General features: G+C 49.5%; 1 protein-coding gene across 1 annotated transcript in view; it reads left to right on the top strand.

Annotated features, from left to right (window-relative positions):
* LOC128310611 (protein serrate) overlaps positions 1-14,411 on the top strand; it is a 103,081-nt gene that overhangs the window by 63,942 nt on the left and 24,728 nt on the right. Inside the window, exons 8-9 of the mRNA XM_053047295.1 lie at positions 9,552-9,685; positions 12,420-12,890. Of these exons, the coding sequence (XP_052903255.1) occupies positions 9,552-9,685; positions 12,420-12,890 (605 nt within the window). The remainder of the gene's footprint in view (positions 1-9,551; positions 9,686-12,419; positions 12,891-14,411) is intronic.

Raw genomic sequence — 14,411 nt, 5'->3', positions numbered from 1 at the left:
TAAAGAAGCATTTACATAATAAGACAAGGCTCAACAATTTATAAGACCACAAAACATCGCACCAGTCGTTGGTCGTCTTCTCACCACCCTCGCACCTGGGGTTCCAACTCGGTGTCTTTAGTAGTCGAGGATATGCTGTTTTTTTTGGATGGAAAACCTTGGTTGGTTTGGCGCAACAGCGAAGTTTGGCGCAGTTTTATCGGTGCGATGGATCGACTTTCGCCGTATACTACCCCTGGTCCGGTTACGAAGCCGATCTCCGATGACCCGGCCGGACGACCCCGAACCAGTGCATGGCTGCTAGGAAAAAAGAAACTAAAACCATATTTTCTTTACCGATCCACCTCCGGAGAGGAAGCGATCGAATAATCGCACGCGGAAAGAAGGTTCCTTCGGCCGTCTTTCTACTGTGGCGCGTTACATCGAGTGCTCGATTTTCGACCAACCTAACGGTTGACACCCCATCCGGTGGCTCTCCATTCTTTCGGTTTTTTTTTTTTATAATTCAACGCTAAGGCTTGATCGTCCCGTGCCACCCGGTTATCATTATACAGTTTGCTTTCCCATCGAACACCGGACCACGAGGGGCTGTTGGTTTCTGTGGACCATTTCCTGAGCTATGGCAAGTTATGCGCGGAACTGAACGTTTAGCGCTTAGAGATTGGTTGATTATGATAAAACAAAAACTGTTTGCGAATTCGCGCTCGTTACTGTGGGGCTTTACCATCGACTCGATCCTCGAACGGAACGGTTAAGCTGGTCGCGAGATACAATCGCCCAAATTGAGATGTCCGCACAACGGGTACTCGACGATGGCGCAGAGAATAATTAACAAACAACGATGGGAAGACTCGCTAAATTGTAAACCAATATGTGCAGATGCAAGTACTGCTTGGGGTTTGCATCGGCAGCAGCCCGGTATGGCTATCTGGATCTTCTCCCGCGGCCAACCAAACCAACCCACCATGTACCGTTTGCTTTATGTATCTCATTATATCTATCTCCCGCATATCGCGATCGCAGCATGGCCGGATTGACAGTCGACTCTAAATATTTGCGCTAAATTCTTCACCTGGCGGAGGCTAGCAGCCTGCGAGTACTGTCCTGTCCCCGAAATAGATGGCCACAACCTCCTTCCTTCCTGCCGTCCTGCTTTTTCGGACCAGCTCCAACATTCCAGCGGAATCTCGTACAAAACGATTGTGTGGGCGACGGTGAAATCTTGACAGCAAAGATTCTCATCCTCGTCCCTCCACCATGGTTACGGTGTCCATGCGGCGGTGCAATGGTACGTTTTTTGAAACAAAAGTCCAAAATCAAACAACCGAAACAAACATACAAACATCGGCACCGTGGCACAGGGTGACGCAAGTAGCGACAGTCGAGGTGATGAAGATCATCACTACCACCACCGGGTTTCGGGCAGCGGCCCCGGTGGGGGGAGGGTTAAAGTCGAGCGATCGGGCGATGATATACCGCTTTGCAGAAGGGTTTCGGCTTTGTGGCAGGACTTTGTTTTTACTTAACATTATTCACCCCCCAGCCCCGCCACTGTCACTGTTTACATCGGTTAAACATTTGCTTTCGGCATTATTCACTCACTCACGCCGTGCCGCGTTCACCAGGTGAGCCGGAGCGCGCGGAAATGTGTCAATAAACGCCGGACGAGAAGGAAGCCAAATGGACGAAACCGCAGAAAACGGCGGGTGATGCACTTGATGCTGTGCTGCTCGTGGAAGAAATGAGAAACGCAAACAACACAAACATGGAAAGAATGGGGGAGGGGGGAGACGGGTGAAGGTAGGAGAGTGACGAGAAAGCTGTGTATTGATGCAGTTTTCCTTCCATGAGAAACCCCACCAAACTCCGCACTGCCATGTGAAACAATAATTCGATTAGGCCACTTAAACGAGCACTTAAACGGAATGTTGAGTTGTTTTGTGTTGTTTTATTCCACTGCTTGGTATGTGCATTTTTTTTTGGTCCATCTCTCTCTCTCTCGCTCTCTCGTTTTCCTGCTCGAAGATCGTCCAAATTATCATACCCCCAGCGCAAAAAACCCCAGGGTGGTGTGCTGATGGGGGCCACAAGATTACGTCCGCGCGCAAAAAAACACGCGGTTAAACATTGGCAGGATAACGCTCCCGCTGTAGTTCCGCTGGGCCACGATTTCCCTGCCAAATGGGTAAACGCGCCAAAGGTACAAAATGTCAGGGCGAAATAAATGCCCGCCAGCGCGGCAATAAATAATACCTAATGAAATATCAATAACACAATAATAACAATAACTACGATCACGGGTAGAACCCGCCGAACGACGGGGCTGGGACATCGGCGGACTCGGCTATAAATAAAGCGACGAACCCGGCGTCGTTTCGCGCCGTTTATGTGGCTACGATGGGGCTGCCTACACCGTGGCGGGTGGCGATCATGTATGCTTCATGTACCGACGTCGGTTCTTTCGTCGTTTTAGCACACGACGACGTCGACGTGTGGCCGTGGCCGGCAGCAAAAGAGAACCTTCAGATTTCGACGCCCGCAAATGCAGGGCGAAACGACAATTGTGCTGCGATCCGTGCTGCGATACGGTGCTGTGCTGCACTCTACTTTCTTTCGGCGGTGTTCCCTGTTTCAGTGCTGCAGAGAGGACAATAACACCCGGCCCAACACACCATCGCTTCTCCGGGGCGTCGTTTGCTTTTTCGGACGGAGGACAGGAACTTGAATGAGGGATGAGATTTTGCAACAAAACCCCCACACTTTGCCAGCCCGGCATGCCCGCACAGCACACTCGGGCTGGGAAAGAACATTGATCATCATGTCCCGGCAGGGTCGGTTACAGATGCGAAGGAAGTATGAGCTATTATTGTCACCGGGTGGAACGGAGTAAATAGAAGCTATCGTACAACACCGTGGCAATCCGGACGACCCATAAGCGAAAGTGAGTGAAGAGACAGGCGGAAGCGTGTTAGCTACAGAAGAGAACAACTCCAAACAAGGTCGGAAGGCAGACCCTTTCGCCCCTTTCGGCTCCAACACCTTCCCCCAAACCTTCCAATAACGGACGGAGCGCGGGTCCGTGATTGACATTTCGCACCGTTTCACCCGATTTTCGCCCCCTGTTGCAATTGTCATTTAAGTGTGGCAGCTTTGGCAACTTTGCAAACTACTCCAGGTGGGTGGGTGAGAGCCAATTCCGCAAACCATCTGCATCCGCCCGTCTCAGATTGTGTGAAGCCGGGGTGTGCGTCTCCTGCGCACCAGACCGCGAAGGTTAAGCGAGTTCACCGACGGTGGTGCCACGGCGGTTTTTTTTTGTTTTCGCTGCAAAAGGTGTTGGTTTTTTTCTATATATGCTCTTCCTTCTATCCTTCCATCCATCTGCTCTTCTGGCACACACCGCCCCGCTCTCTCCTCCTTCACTAAGTGGTCCCGCGGAAGTGGCGGAAGGCGTGCAGAAGAAGACGGTCCGATGCATGTTTGGGGTGGCGGCGGTGTCGGTGGTCGGTGGATGGCCAATTACATCGAGGAACATTTTCCCACACCTGCGCAATAACGCTGCCTCGCGCGGTCGCTTCTGAGGCTGCTATTTTGGGGGTGAAAACCAACGAAACAAGGGAAGAAAAAAAAATACCTTGCAACGAGAAACAACGAAACAAAACAAAAGCAAACCTAAACGCCAAAACCACACATCTCGCGCGCTGCGTTCTGCCCTGTGTGGCGCATCACTCTCTCGATCTTCCCCGAAAAAGTAGGAACCACAACAGAAGGGTAACACAACAACAAAAAAATCACTCACACACACACACCACCCAAAAGGAAGCTGTTTCGCTACCGAATAACAGGCCCTGGTGGGCCCCAGAAGGGCATACCGCATTTCAATTTCCGAACCTTCTTCAGCCTGAGTGGCCACCCGTCCCGAACTCAGCCACTCAGCTAAGCGGATGTGATATTTGGATGTGAATTGCCGTACGTTTTCGATGGGAGGTTCGCATTTATTCACCCGGGCTCGCACCCCCCGCAAAAATGGCACTGCTGAGCATTTGCCCATTTGAGGTCCTTGGTAAACGAGACCGACAGTCAGGGGGGTGCGGTGGGTAACTTTTGACAGCCGTCATCTCAAACAAAACTCTCCCCGTCCGAAAATAATCGCCCCACAGAGGTGAAAAAGCATGGAAGTTGAGCTCGGAAAGGTTGTGGCTTGCCGACTCTTTTGCATAATAATTTAAATAGTGCTATACAATGTCGAACTGCTAGCCGCGATCCCACTGCACACCATCATTAGGGAGGCTAGTTTCGCTTTGGGATGAATTCAATCGCGGCAGAAGGCACGCGGGTGCTTTGGAGCAACAGTATTGTCCGTACGCCCTACATAGCACCTGATTAAAATTGTGCAACACTGGCCGGCCTGGGTTCGGGGCAACTCGCTAATATAGCTCGCCAAACCTACGGTTACGGAGGTTAAGGCGTAGTGATTTGCCGCCGTTTTGTTTCGCCTTGCTGCTATGACCCCTAACCGCCAATACTGCAAGCCCTTCTAGCTTCGGCCCCCGGCACCGTGTAATTTTGTTGGCTTCCCTTAGTGGGAAAACGGGTTTGATTGATAGCATTGTTATGCAACGTGCTATAAATCTTCGTGCCGATGGTGTGTTGTGCATTCCGTTTCCGAAAACAATAACCCACGCCGTGCCCCACCGTGCTGCGCCATCCCGTGCCCCGATGGTGTTCCGGCCGCACTTGGTGGGGAGCCTCCGCGCGCGCCTTGAGCGGCAGGACAATTGTAAAATAAATTCACCATTTTATCGCGTTGTCATCAGGGAAAGGATGTCACCAGCACAAGGCACTAACTAATAAACGAGCGCAATATTCCGATTCGGGCCACCGGACAAATGTGGTCGCGGAACAATAACACCTAAGCCACCGTGAAGAAGGGGACACATGTGCCCCCCGAGAGCTAGACAAATATAGTAGGACACACACACACTCGTGTTGTGAAACCACCCAGGTTGGGGGAGTGTTTACGATGATCTCGATCATGTTGTGATCATTTCCACCCTCGTCGGGAATAATCCTTTTTTTCCTTCGCCATACGACGAAACACGTGTGACAATTTGCTTCCCATGAATATGTACCGCCACTCGGCAACGGCAAGCAACGGGCAAGCAAAGAAAGCCATGTGCACCTCCACGAGCAGGCAGGGAAAATTAATAACAAATAAATAAGCGCTTAATCATACATAATTGAACAAGCGGAACATTGTTTGAAAGTTTTAATTCTGCAATAAATCTAAGAACGCCCGCGCATCGACGCGATTTCGCGCAAAGGAAGCCGTGATCGTGCCCGTACCCGCGCGAACGATCCCGCAACCCCGGATGTCGCGATCACGGTGAACACGGTTGAAACCGTGGCTGGCATCGGGCCCATCACCGGGCGCGCGAGTGTGTCACCGTCTCCATCAACCGTACACGATCGTCTGTTTCGGTGCACCATCCATCGCGAGAGTAGACATGCAGATTAGACATCGGGTCCAAACCAAACCCCGCGGGAAGATCGTGATCGGCGAAGAGGCGGCGGCGTCCGGAGCTGCAGGTACGGGGCGATCGGGACCCATGTCTCCTGTCTTGTCGAAGGATGATGTAAATCGTAACGATATGTGACGTGACGGAGTGAACAACCCATGGTGTTTCCTGGCTCCGTGTAGGCTCTACGATTTGTTGTTTGTTACGCGGCAGCATCAAGCCTCAAGCCAGCAGAACAAAACGGTTTGTCCTCAAAACAAAGCGGAGCGTGGTTGCCAGCCCCGAACGGTACGGTGGAGGCTGCCCGGGATTGTCTAGCAAATAGCAAGTTGCACCTCTATATTAAGTTTCGAGCCTACCTTCGAAAAACCGTAAGGCTACGGGGCACCCGGGGGTTCCGCGAAGAATCACCAGAAGAAAATATCCCAAGTTGTGACTTTTCGCAACACCTTCAAAGCGTATGCTTTACGAGACGCTAAACAGCACTCGCACGCTCACGCCGAGCACCGCAGCCGGGCGCTTTAAAAGTTTCGATTTCAACATCGAGCCCGGGACGGCGGGAACACAACGCTTCCCACCCCTCAAAAAAAAACCTCCCCCTTTCCGCCAAAACCAACCCCAACAGAGGGGTGAAAACAAAACCAAACAAAAAATGGGAAGCATTGTTATCTTTCGGTCAGTCGGTCGGGTTAGCGTTGATCGACGCACTCGCCCAGAAACGATTGGGGGCTTCCATTTCCGTGGGCACATAAATCATAAAACACCCGAAACGCAGGTATCATTTTACGCGCTGCGGTCGGGTCGGGTCGTCCCGAGCCTCCAGAAAGTGCTGAAGCATAATGGGGATCCATGTTTGTAATTGATTGTCCACCACCGGGCCGCATGAACGTTATTTGTACTGGCATCTTTTTTTTTTGTTCCTAAGGTACACATCAGTTCGCTTCCCCACACCCTGGTCAACATTGTGTAACCCGATTCCTTCACACTCAAAGGGACCCGCCACCCGGAGGGGGCTCTCTTGGTGGAGTAATTGTTTTTTTTTTTTGGGACTGTCAGCGGCCAGCAAAGGGGTGCCGCTTCATATCGGCTAAAACATAACCCCATCAACGCCGCCCGTCGGTTCGTTCCTGATCGACGCCGGTGGCGCCGTCTAGCGGTGCACTTCGGAAGCAGCTTGTTCAGATGGAGAGCTTAACTGGACATTTCCACTTCAACGCCCCATCGATGCTTTTGATCGTGCGAACTCATGTACCCAGTCGCTCTCTGCTCGCCGCCGGTACGTTGTATAATGTCGTGCTGCAATGCGGACTCGAACGGTTGTAATTGGATACGTTCGCTCGATAAAGGGAAGGGAGGTCAGGATTTGATGATCGGGATCGATCGGGAACCGTACCGGGCACAAACCGCACCATGTTCAGGCATGCAATCCCCGATAGTATTTTGACAGCGGCGGACAAAATCAAACGGTCGTGGAAACTGGGCCCGAATTCGGTTTTCCATTCGTGGTGTTGCGCCGAACTCCAAACAACGGCATGGCTCATTCTCACGGAGCAAGGAATGCTATTCGCGGCAGGGATTTGTAGATCTTGCGAATCAGATCATCCTCCCCGCTCTACCCATTAGGACAGATCCGAACGCATCGCACGATCGATACATTCTTCAAATAGCCAGACACGGCTCTGTTTGCTTCGCTTTATCGAATGGACGAACTAACGAGACCCGTTCCAGGACTCGTCATTTACATACGTCCTTACTCACCCCTATTTCCAACATTCCGACATTTGTACCAATGGCAATGAGCACTCGTTTTGCTGCAAATAAATGCCACTCGCGGCATCGGGGTTTCCTGACGCGCGGGAAACAATACCTTCGCGAGCGTTATTAATTAACGTGCGCGAATGCAGCCGCCAAAGCACTGCCGGAATGTCGGAACGATCGGCTAAGAAGTGGTTCCGAAACGTTCGAAAAAAAACCGAAAGAAAGATATTCAAATACTTTACCCAGGAGACAAAACTAACGCCGGTACCGGTCTTCGAAGGTGGACATTTTATTTACCGCACAACAACAGCAGGCACTTCGCAACCCCACGGTCCTCTCGCTTCTGAATATAGATAGTTTGACTCATTCGTTTGAACCTCGTTAAGCCCGAGACTAAATGAACGGCTGGCGGGCACAGACGAGAGCGGAGGAGAGTTAAAACAACCCCAAAATCCGTTCCGCATAACCGGGCAGATGGTAGCGGTGGGATCATCTCGGTTTAGTGCAGTGTGTATTCTTTTTCCGACTGCTTTTTTTCCACCGTGTCCTCACGGTCATCATTTTTTTTTTTGTGGTTGGACCTGTCCGTCTGTTTGCTTCCAAAAACCGTCCCCAGCTCGCGGTGTGTGAGTGTTTGTTAAAGAGCGCTGCCTCGTCCAACATCAAACAAAACACTTCTTTGCTTTATGAAGCGGCCCGGTGTTAGATTTTGGCGTTTGGTGGAGGAACCTCCACCCCCCAAACCAAGCTGGTAACATCAGCGCGGGGTTTGAAACGATAAACAAACAGAAGCATAGCACACCCGCCGACCCATTCGCTCTCTCTCCCGTCTGGCACAAATATCGCTAACCGTAAGCCGGTCGAGAACATCAGTGCCTAAATCACGTCCCGATTACTGTCATTGCGTATTTTTTTGTTTCCCACCACACGCTCTGACCAGACCCCGGGGGTAATCTGTGAACGCACGGTGGATGAGTCGCTGCTTGGACTTTTTTTTCACCCCCTGCTTGCTCCTTCTTTGTTTTATCCCAAAAAGATAAAGCAACCATAAACTCAAGGCAACTGCAAATCGACGATGGTGGGCCCCGCTTCATTCTCGCTGGTCGCAATCTTTGCCTTCGATCGACTGCGCGCACGGTTGTTGTTTTTTTTTCGGCAGCGAAGCCTTTTATTTAATGATCTCATGAAAAGGCCATCGTTCATCATTGTGAGGACAGAGATCGATCCTTATCGATGGATCGATCACATTTTCGGATAGTTTGTCACCATGCGCAGTGGGGAGCGTTGCGAGCATTACTGACGAAATGAATCAGCGATTGATTTCTTCTACCTATTATAAGTTCTCCAAAAAAAGTGAAACCTCGTTTTGTCCCTCGTTACCGGTGCGTATTTCCCTTAAGTAGCTACATAATTTACATTGCACCCATCCCAACACTTGGCCTAACTTTCTTCGCAGCCCTCTCGCATTGTCCAAGTTGGCGTTTTTTTTTTTCTTTCCCTCCCATCTTGATGAACTCTTCAAGCGGCGATGCTTCGCGCTCATCGACAGCCAGTTGCCCCCAACTGGCCGGTGCGTGCTAATTGTTAAACACCACAAACACCGCCGCCACAAAAGGGTACCATCGACGGGCACTTGGCGTACTTTAACGTATTTAACCGTAAACAAAAGCAACACAACAAAAAAACTCCCAAAATGCCACCCGACCCGGTTGTGCTTGAGCTGACCGGTGACCTAACGATCCAGCGCGACCCAGCGGTGGAAGTGACCTGCAGCAGCCGGCGATCGTTTATTACCGAAAAAGCATTACCCTATCGATTACCTTCATATGGGCATTTTGGAATTTTCGGGGGTGCTTTACAGGAAAGTGTTCGGGTTCGGGGTAGCAGCTCTTGAAGAGTGGCAATGGGACCTTTTCTCCAAACCGAACTTCACGCAATTGTTTTGTGCGTAGCATTTCTTTTTTGTGGATATTGTCGGTTAAGAAAAGACACAACAGCAAAAAGCACGCTTTTGTCACTTGCGCGGCACCACGTCTTGCGGTGCGAGTAATTGAAGGGTTTCACTAAAAGGCTCACGTTGAATAATTACTCTCGAAACGGCTCCTTTTGATCGATGATTGTCTGCTTTGTCTGTGCGTTACATTTCCTACAGGTATTGGAATGCATCTTTTTTTTGTTTGTTAGTTGCTGTCCTTTCGTTTCTCATGCACGCTTCGCGCTTAAACGTTATCAATTCTAAAAATGTCTCTCATTTCTCATCGTTTTCCTTTACAGATGCCGCCCCGGATGGCGTGGTCCGCTGTGTAACGAGTGCATGGTGTACCCGGGCTGCCGGCACGGCTACTGCAACGGAAGTGCATGGCAGTGCATCTGTGATACGAACTGGGGTGGAATCCTCTGCGATCAAGGTAAGTTTCGATCGGGGCAAATCCAACTAAACCACTTCCGGATTTTCATCGAAGCATCCGGTTTACTTTCGCCCCGGTGGCGCACGTACCCACCTGTGCGCGTGACCGCGTGCGTGTACATGCAGTCGAAAAAACCCTTATTCCCTAACCCGCATCCTTTGCCGGCATTTTGGTTGCATCGTGCGGTCGAGGCAATACGGCACTGCTAACGCACCGATCCCACCGCGGCCTAATGCAAGCTCATTTAGATGAAAAATGAAATCGATTTCGATCGTATGTCTACCACACGACCGCACGGTGCAAGATCCGCTCGCTTCGGTAATTAAATACCGATCATTTCTGGGGTAATTACCCCGGGCCCGACCGTTCCTCGATCGCAAGAGCCGGACAACAAAATGGCGAAACTACGGGAGAAAGCATAACGTGATGCCACACGCAAGGTATTAAAGCGCCTTTACAAGCGTCTTTTGTAAAACCAACCCTTCGCGTGCACGATTAAGCAACAAGCAACACCAAAAAAATACAACACCCAAAAAAGCTCCCAAACTTCGTTTGAATTATAACCAACACGCACACACACTAAGAAACCATGTAATCGATGGATTTTCGTGCCCGGTATCAGAAGGCCACGGTCGCCATTACTTTTAATTAATCGATTAATAATAAATTTTCCTTCTTTTAACTCTCCATTTCGCTCGTCCCGCCATTCGGATGCGCCTTTTTTTGTGGTTTCCAACGTAAAATCGAATGCACGCATGCACACTATCCGTACGCACAATCTGAACCAACGTAAATGGGAACCCGATAATACCGAACGGCCGACTCGTCCCGCTACGGTGGGAATGGAAAAAGCCCTCTCGGGAGGGAAGGGAACGCAAAAAAAACCTAATTAAGTTGAAAATTTAATTTTTATTGTTTAATCTTATCGCTTGGCGATACGATATTGCCCTAAAACGTTTTCGTCTGGCATGTTTGGATGGGGAAAAATGGAAACTCCAAAAAAGTTCGCCCTCGTTGCCAGAAGCCAACACACATAGCAGACAGCCACGGCCGAATGAGTCGATGCCACACACAAACACACACGCGAGTCAATTTACGATACACGCTTGACTCGCTAATGTATGTGACTTCGAGTGCAATTTTACATTTAACTTACTGGCTGAAGGGCGCACCCCCCATCGAAACAGGATATTATAGGTCATCGATTTAACCATCGAAGCGCGATCCTTTCGTAGTAGCACTCGCCCGTTGAAATCCAATAGCGGTCGCGATGAAATCAAATCGGGAAACTAAAGGCACCCCCGTAACAGAAACCGGATGACCGGAAAACGAGACATTCTGTGGTTTGTTTTTTTTTTGTGTGTGCCGAAAATTCAGGAAAGGGATGAGTTCGCGATGACAAATCCCATAAATCAGCCCCGTGTGTTCCTTACGAACTTCCACAGACAGCGGTAGGATGGGTCTTCAAAAAAAAAGGGTCCCTGAAATATATGTACCACCGTAAGGCAAGTGTGCACCGCATTTTCCCCCTTTTTCCGGTTCCATTGGCGGAACTGTGGCACCGTATTCCGGGTTTGTTTTGTCTATTTTCCCCCTGGGAGGGAAACAGTAGAGCACTAAAACACGGAAGTTGACTTACCGTTCTGACGGACGATAAAGAACAGCGAATAAAACAAATAAAAGGGTCCCACCGCCAAATCGATCAATCAGTGAGGGGACGAAAGGGATGGGCACGAGGACAGAAAGGAAGGGGTGTTTTTTTTATCCACTTCCGAACACTTGTAAAACCGGCGGTAGTTATGGTTTTGATCAACAACGAACAGTTGCCATCACGCCGTCGGTCACCCTACCACGAGTAATTGCGATCAATTACATCCCTATTCATGTGCCATCATAATTGCCCGACGCGATTAACATATGCGGTGCAGCGAGGGTCGTGGAACCCCTTTTCGAGAGCCCTCCTTGCAGTTTGCAGTTGTGGCGTGTGCCGGCGAGGGAAAAATCTGCGGCCGATGTGCCGCGAGCGAAAACACTTTAACGCCCGTGTTCGCCCTCATCTGGCGCACGATTAACGCACAGGTTGCAAAGCTACACGCACGCGCGTGTGTTCTTGAGTGTTGTTGTTTGGTTATGAGGCGCAGGCGAAGTGTGCGCACACGATCGCACTTCGGGAGGAAAATGAAAATCCAACAAGTGTCCGGATCGATTATGGACAACTGTTACCACTTCCTCGCGCAATACCAACTGTCCTCATAATGCGTACATGTTCATTTACGCAGTTTTGTTTCATGTTAAAAAAAAACTCAAGAATTCCTTGAGGAATATAGACGAGGTTGATGTACAATCAGCATGACCTAAATATTAACTTTGTTGTCTGTTCGTAGACGTAGAATTCTCAGGAACTTCTGGTGTGTAAGTTCTAATAAATTTTCCTATAGATAACGAAGTTGCAGGGCAAGAATTCCAATGAAATCTTTAAATGTCTGAAGTATCTTATAATTAATTCAAAATTGCCAGCTCTAGCTTACGAGCTTAGTGATTTTCTTATGCTAGAAGATATACAAGACTTAAGATCTGTGACAGTATAAAACCTTTATTTTGTGAGTATATTATACCTTTCTCTACGCCTAGTTGATAGTTGTCCCATTAATCTGCTGTTTCCATGTTTGCATTAAATAAACTTCATGTTGACTGTAATAAACTTTTTTTACTTATTTACTTCTCCTTCTCTTAGATCTCAACTACTGCGGCACGCACGAACCGTGCATGCACGGTGGTACGTGCGAAAACACTGCCCCGGACCAGTACCGGTGTACCTGCGCGGAAGGACTTTCGGGCACACGGTGCGAAATCGTTGAACATCCGTGTGCGCCACAGCCGTGCAAAAATGGCGGCACTTGCACACTGACAGGAAGCGACAAACCGCCAACGGTCGCCTCCTCCACGGTAGCGTCCATCGTTGTCCGTGGTATGCGTGGCATGAGCTCGATGGGGAAACCATTCGGTCGGAGTGTGGCCGGTAGCGGCACCGGGCCCAACACAGCTGGTGCCGGTTCCGGTTCTGCGGAGTCTAGCGATCAACCGAAATCGGGATCGTCTGCGGTATCCGGCGGACTTCCTGCATCGTCGTCCAGTGGTCCACAGCCGATGAAAGATTTCGTCTGTACCTGCGCACCCGGATGGACCGGCCCGACCTGCGAGATAAGTAAGTTCGAACCCGTTTTGTCCTCCTGTCTATTTCAGCCGCTGCGTACTACCGATGGGAACACGAGGTCTCCCTTCGCAGGATCCACTCGAAGCAGCCCCTTTCCGCGCTTCGTTACGTTTCATTTCAATTTCAAATTTCATCCATTAATCACACAACTGACAAATTTGAAGACTCCAGCATTTCGACATCAGGCGCTTATCTTCTCCGTGCTTTTAGACTCCTCTTGCGCAATGTTGTTTCTTTTTGGTGGTTGAACTTGCCAGCTTTTGGATTGTAGTGGTTCCTGGCCAGTGCTCAATAATACCAGTCACGATAGCTAACGAAGGACGTTGGGTACCACCGTGTCAGCTATTTCGCTCCATTACGATGTGATTTTGAGCGTGCTTTTTTGAGAAGATTCCTAATTCTAGCATGGTTCAGAGGTTCGGTCGAAAAAGCGAAGGAACTCGAACGCGTCGAAAATCTAACTGTACGCTAATTATTCTAAATTATTGTATTCATGAGTTTTACGCTCTCTCTATTTCTCCGTTGCCTATTGTCCCATTCTAAATGCTGTACACATAACGCTGAACTAGGATAGGATTCTGTCGACAAAGAAAAGGAATCCCTCTTTTGGGTTGCTCCTTCCAACACCAACACCCTTCGACCGCACGTATAAAGGCACAACTTATTATTTAAACATTAAAAACTTCCCTCGCGCGGGACGGTGGACGGATAATCCGTTCGACACACGCGGCCCCGTTCTATGGTAAACTAGCATGCCCGGAGCATCGATCACCGAACGTAGATTTATTAGCAATTTCACGGCCACATTGAGGAAGCGGGAGAAGGCCCGAGAAGCACTCGGCAAATGAGAGCAATTTTTGGTTACTTTTGGGCTAGATTTTTCTTGCAAAGCGCAACTAACGCGACCATGAAAAGTGCCGTTGATTTTCGTTTCATTAATGAAACGAACCACCCAAAAAGCACACACACGTGAGCGTAGAACAGGCAAGACCGGAAAAGATCCAATCAGCATTCGTCGCGGACACATCAGTCCATAGCCAAACGCTTCACTTCCTTCTGCCGAGGAGGATAGTTTTTTTTTTTGGGGTTTCGGGATGGTGCCTTTGCTTCATATTTACTTCTTTTGTGTGAGTGTGCGCGCGCTCTGATCATCAAACAGCACGCTTCCGCGTGAACGCGACACCACACTGTGGCCCCATATTTACATATTTCCGCGCCAGAACTCCGATCCGGAGCTGTGAAGACTTCATCATGGTCGCATTAAATGTATTATTTATTGCACCACTCATCGATCGCATCGTCGTCGCCACAGTGCGTCGCAGGTGAAAATTTAAAAAAACGCCCAACATTATTAAAAACCAATCATGATCAAGCGAAATGACGGATTTATGAAATGAGGGGCGCGTTAAGAAAACGGTGCAAATCGGTGCCGTTTTCTGCATAATTTCGACGATATTCAGCGCCCGAGTCAGCGCTGCGGGTGCTCCAAATAAAAATGTGTATAATGATGAA

The sequence above is a fragment of the Anopheles moucheti genome, chromosome 2, assembly GCF_943734755.1.
Source record: "Anopheles moucheti chromosome 2, idAnoMoucSN_F20_07, whole genome shotgun sequence".
In the NCBI taxonomy this organism is placed as follows: Eukaryota; Metazoa; Arthropoda; class Insecta; order Diptera; family Culicidae; genus Anopheles; species Anopheles moucheti.
The sequence above is the reverse complement of the archived record's forward strand: the minus strand, read 5'-3'. Positions and strand labels throughout refer to the sequence as shown.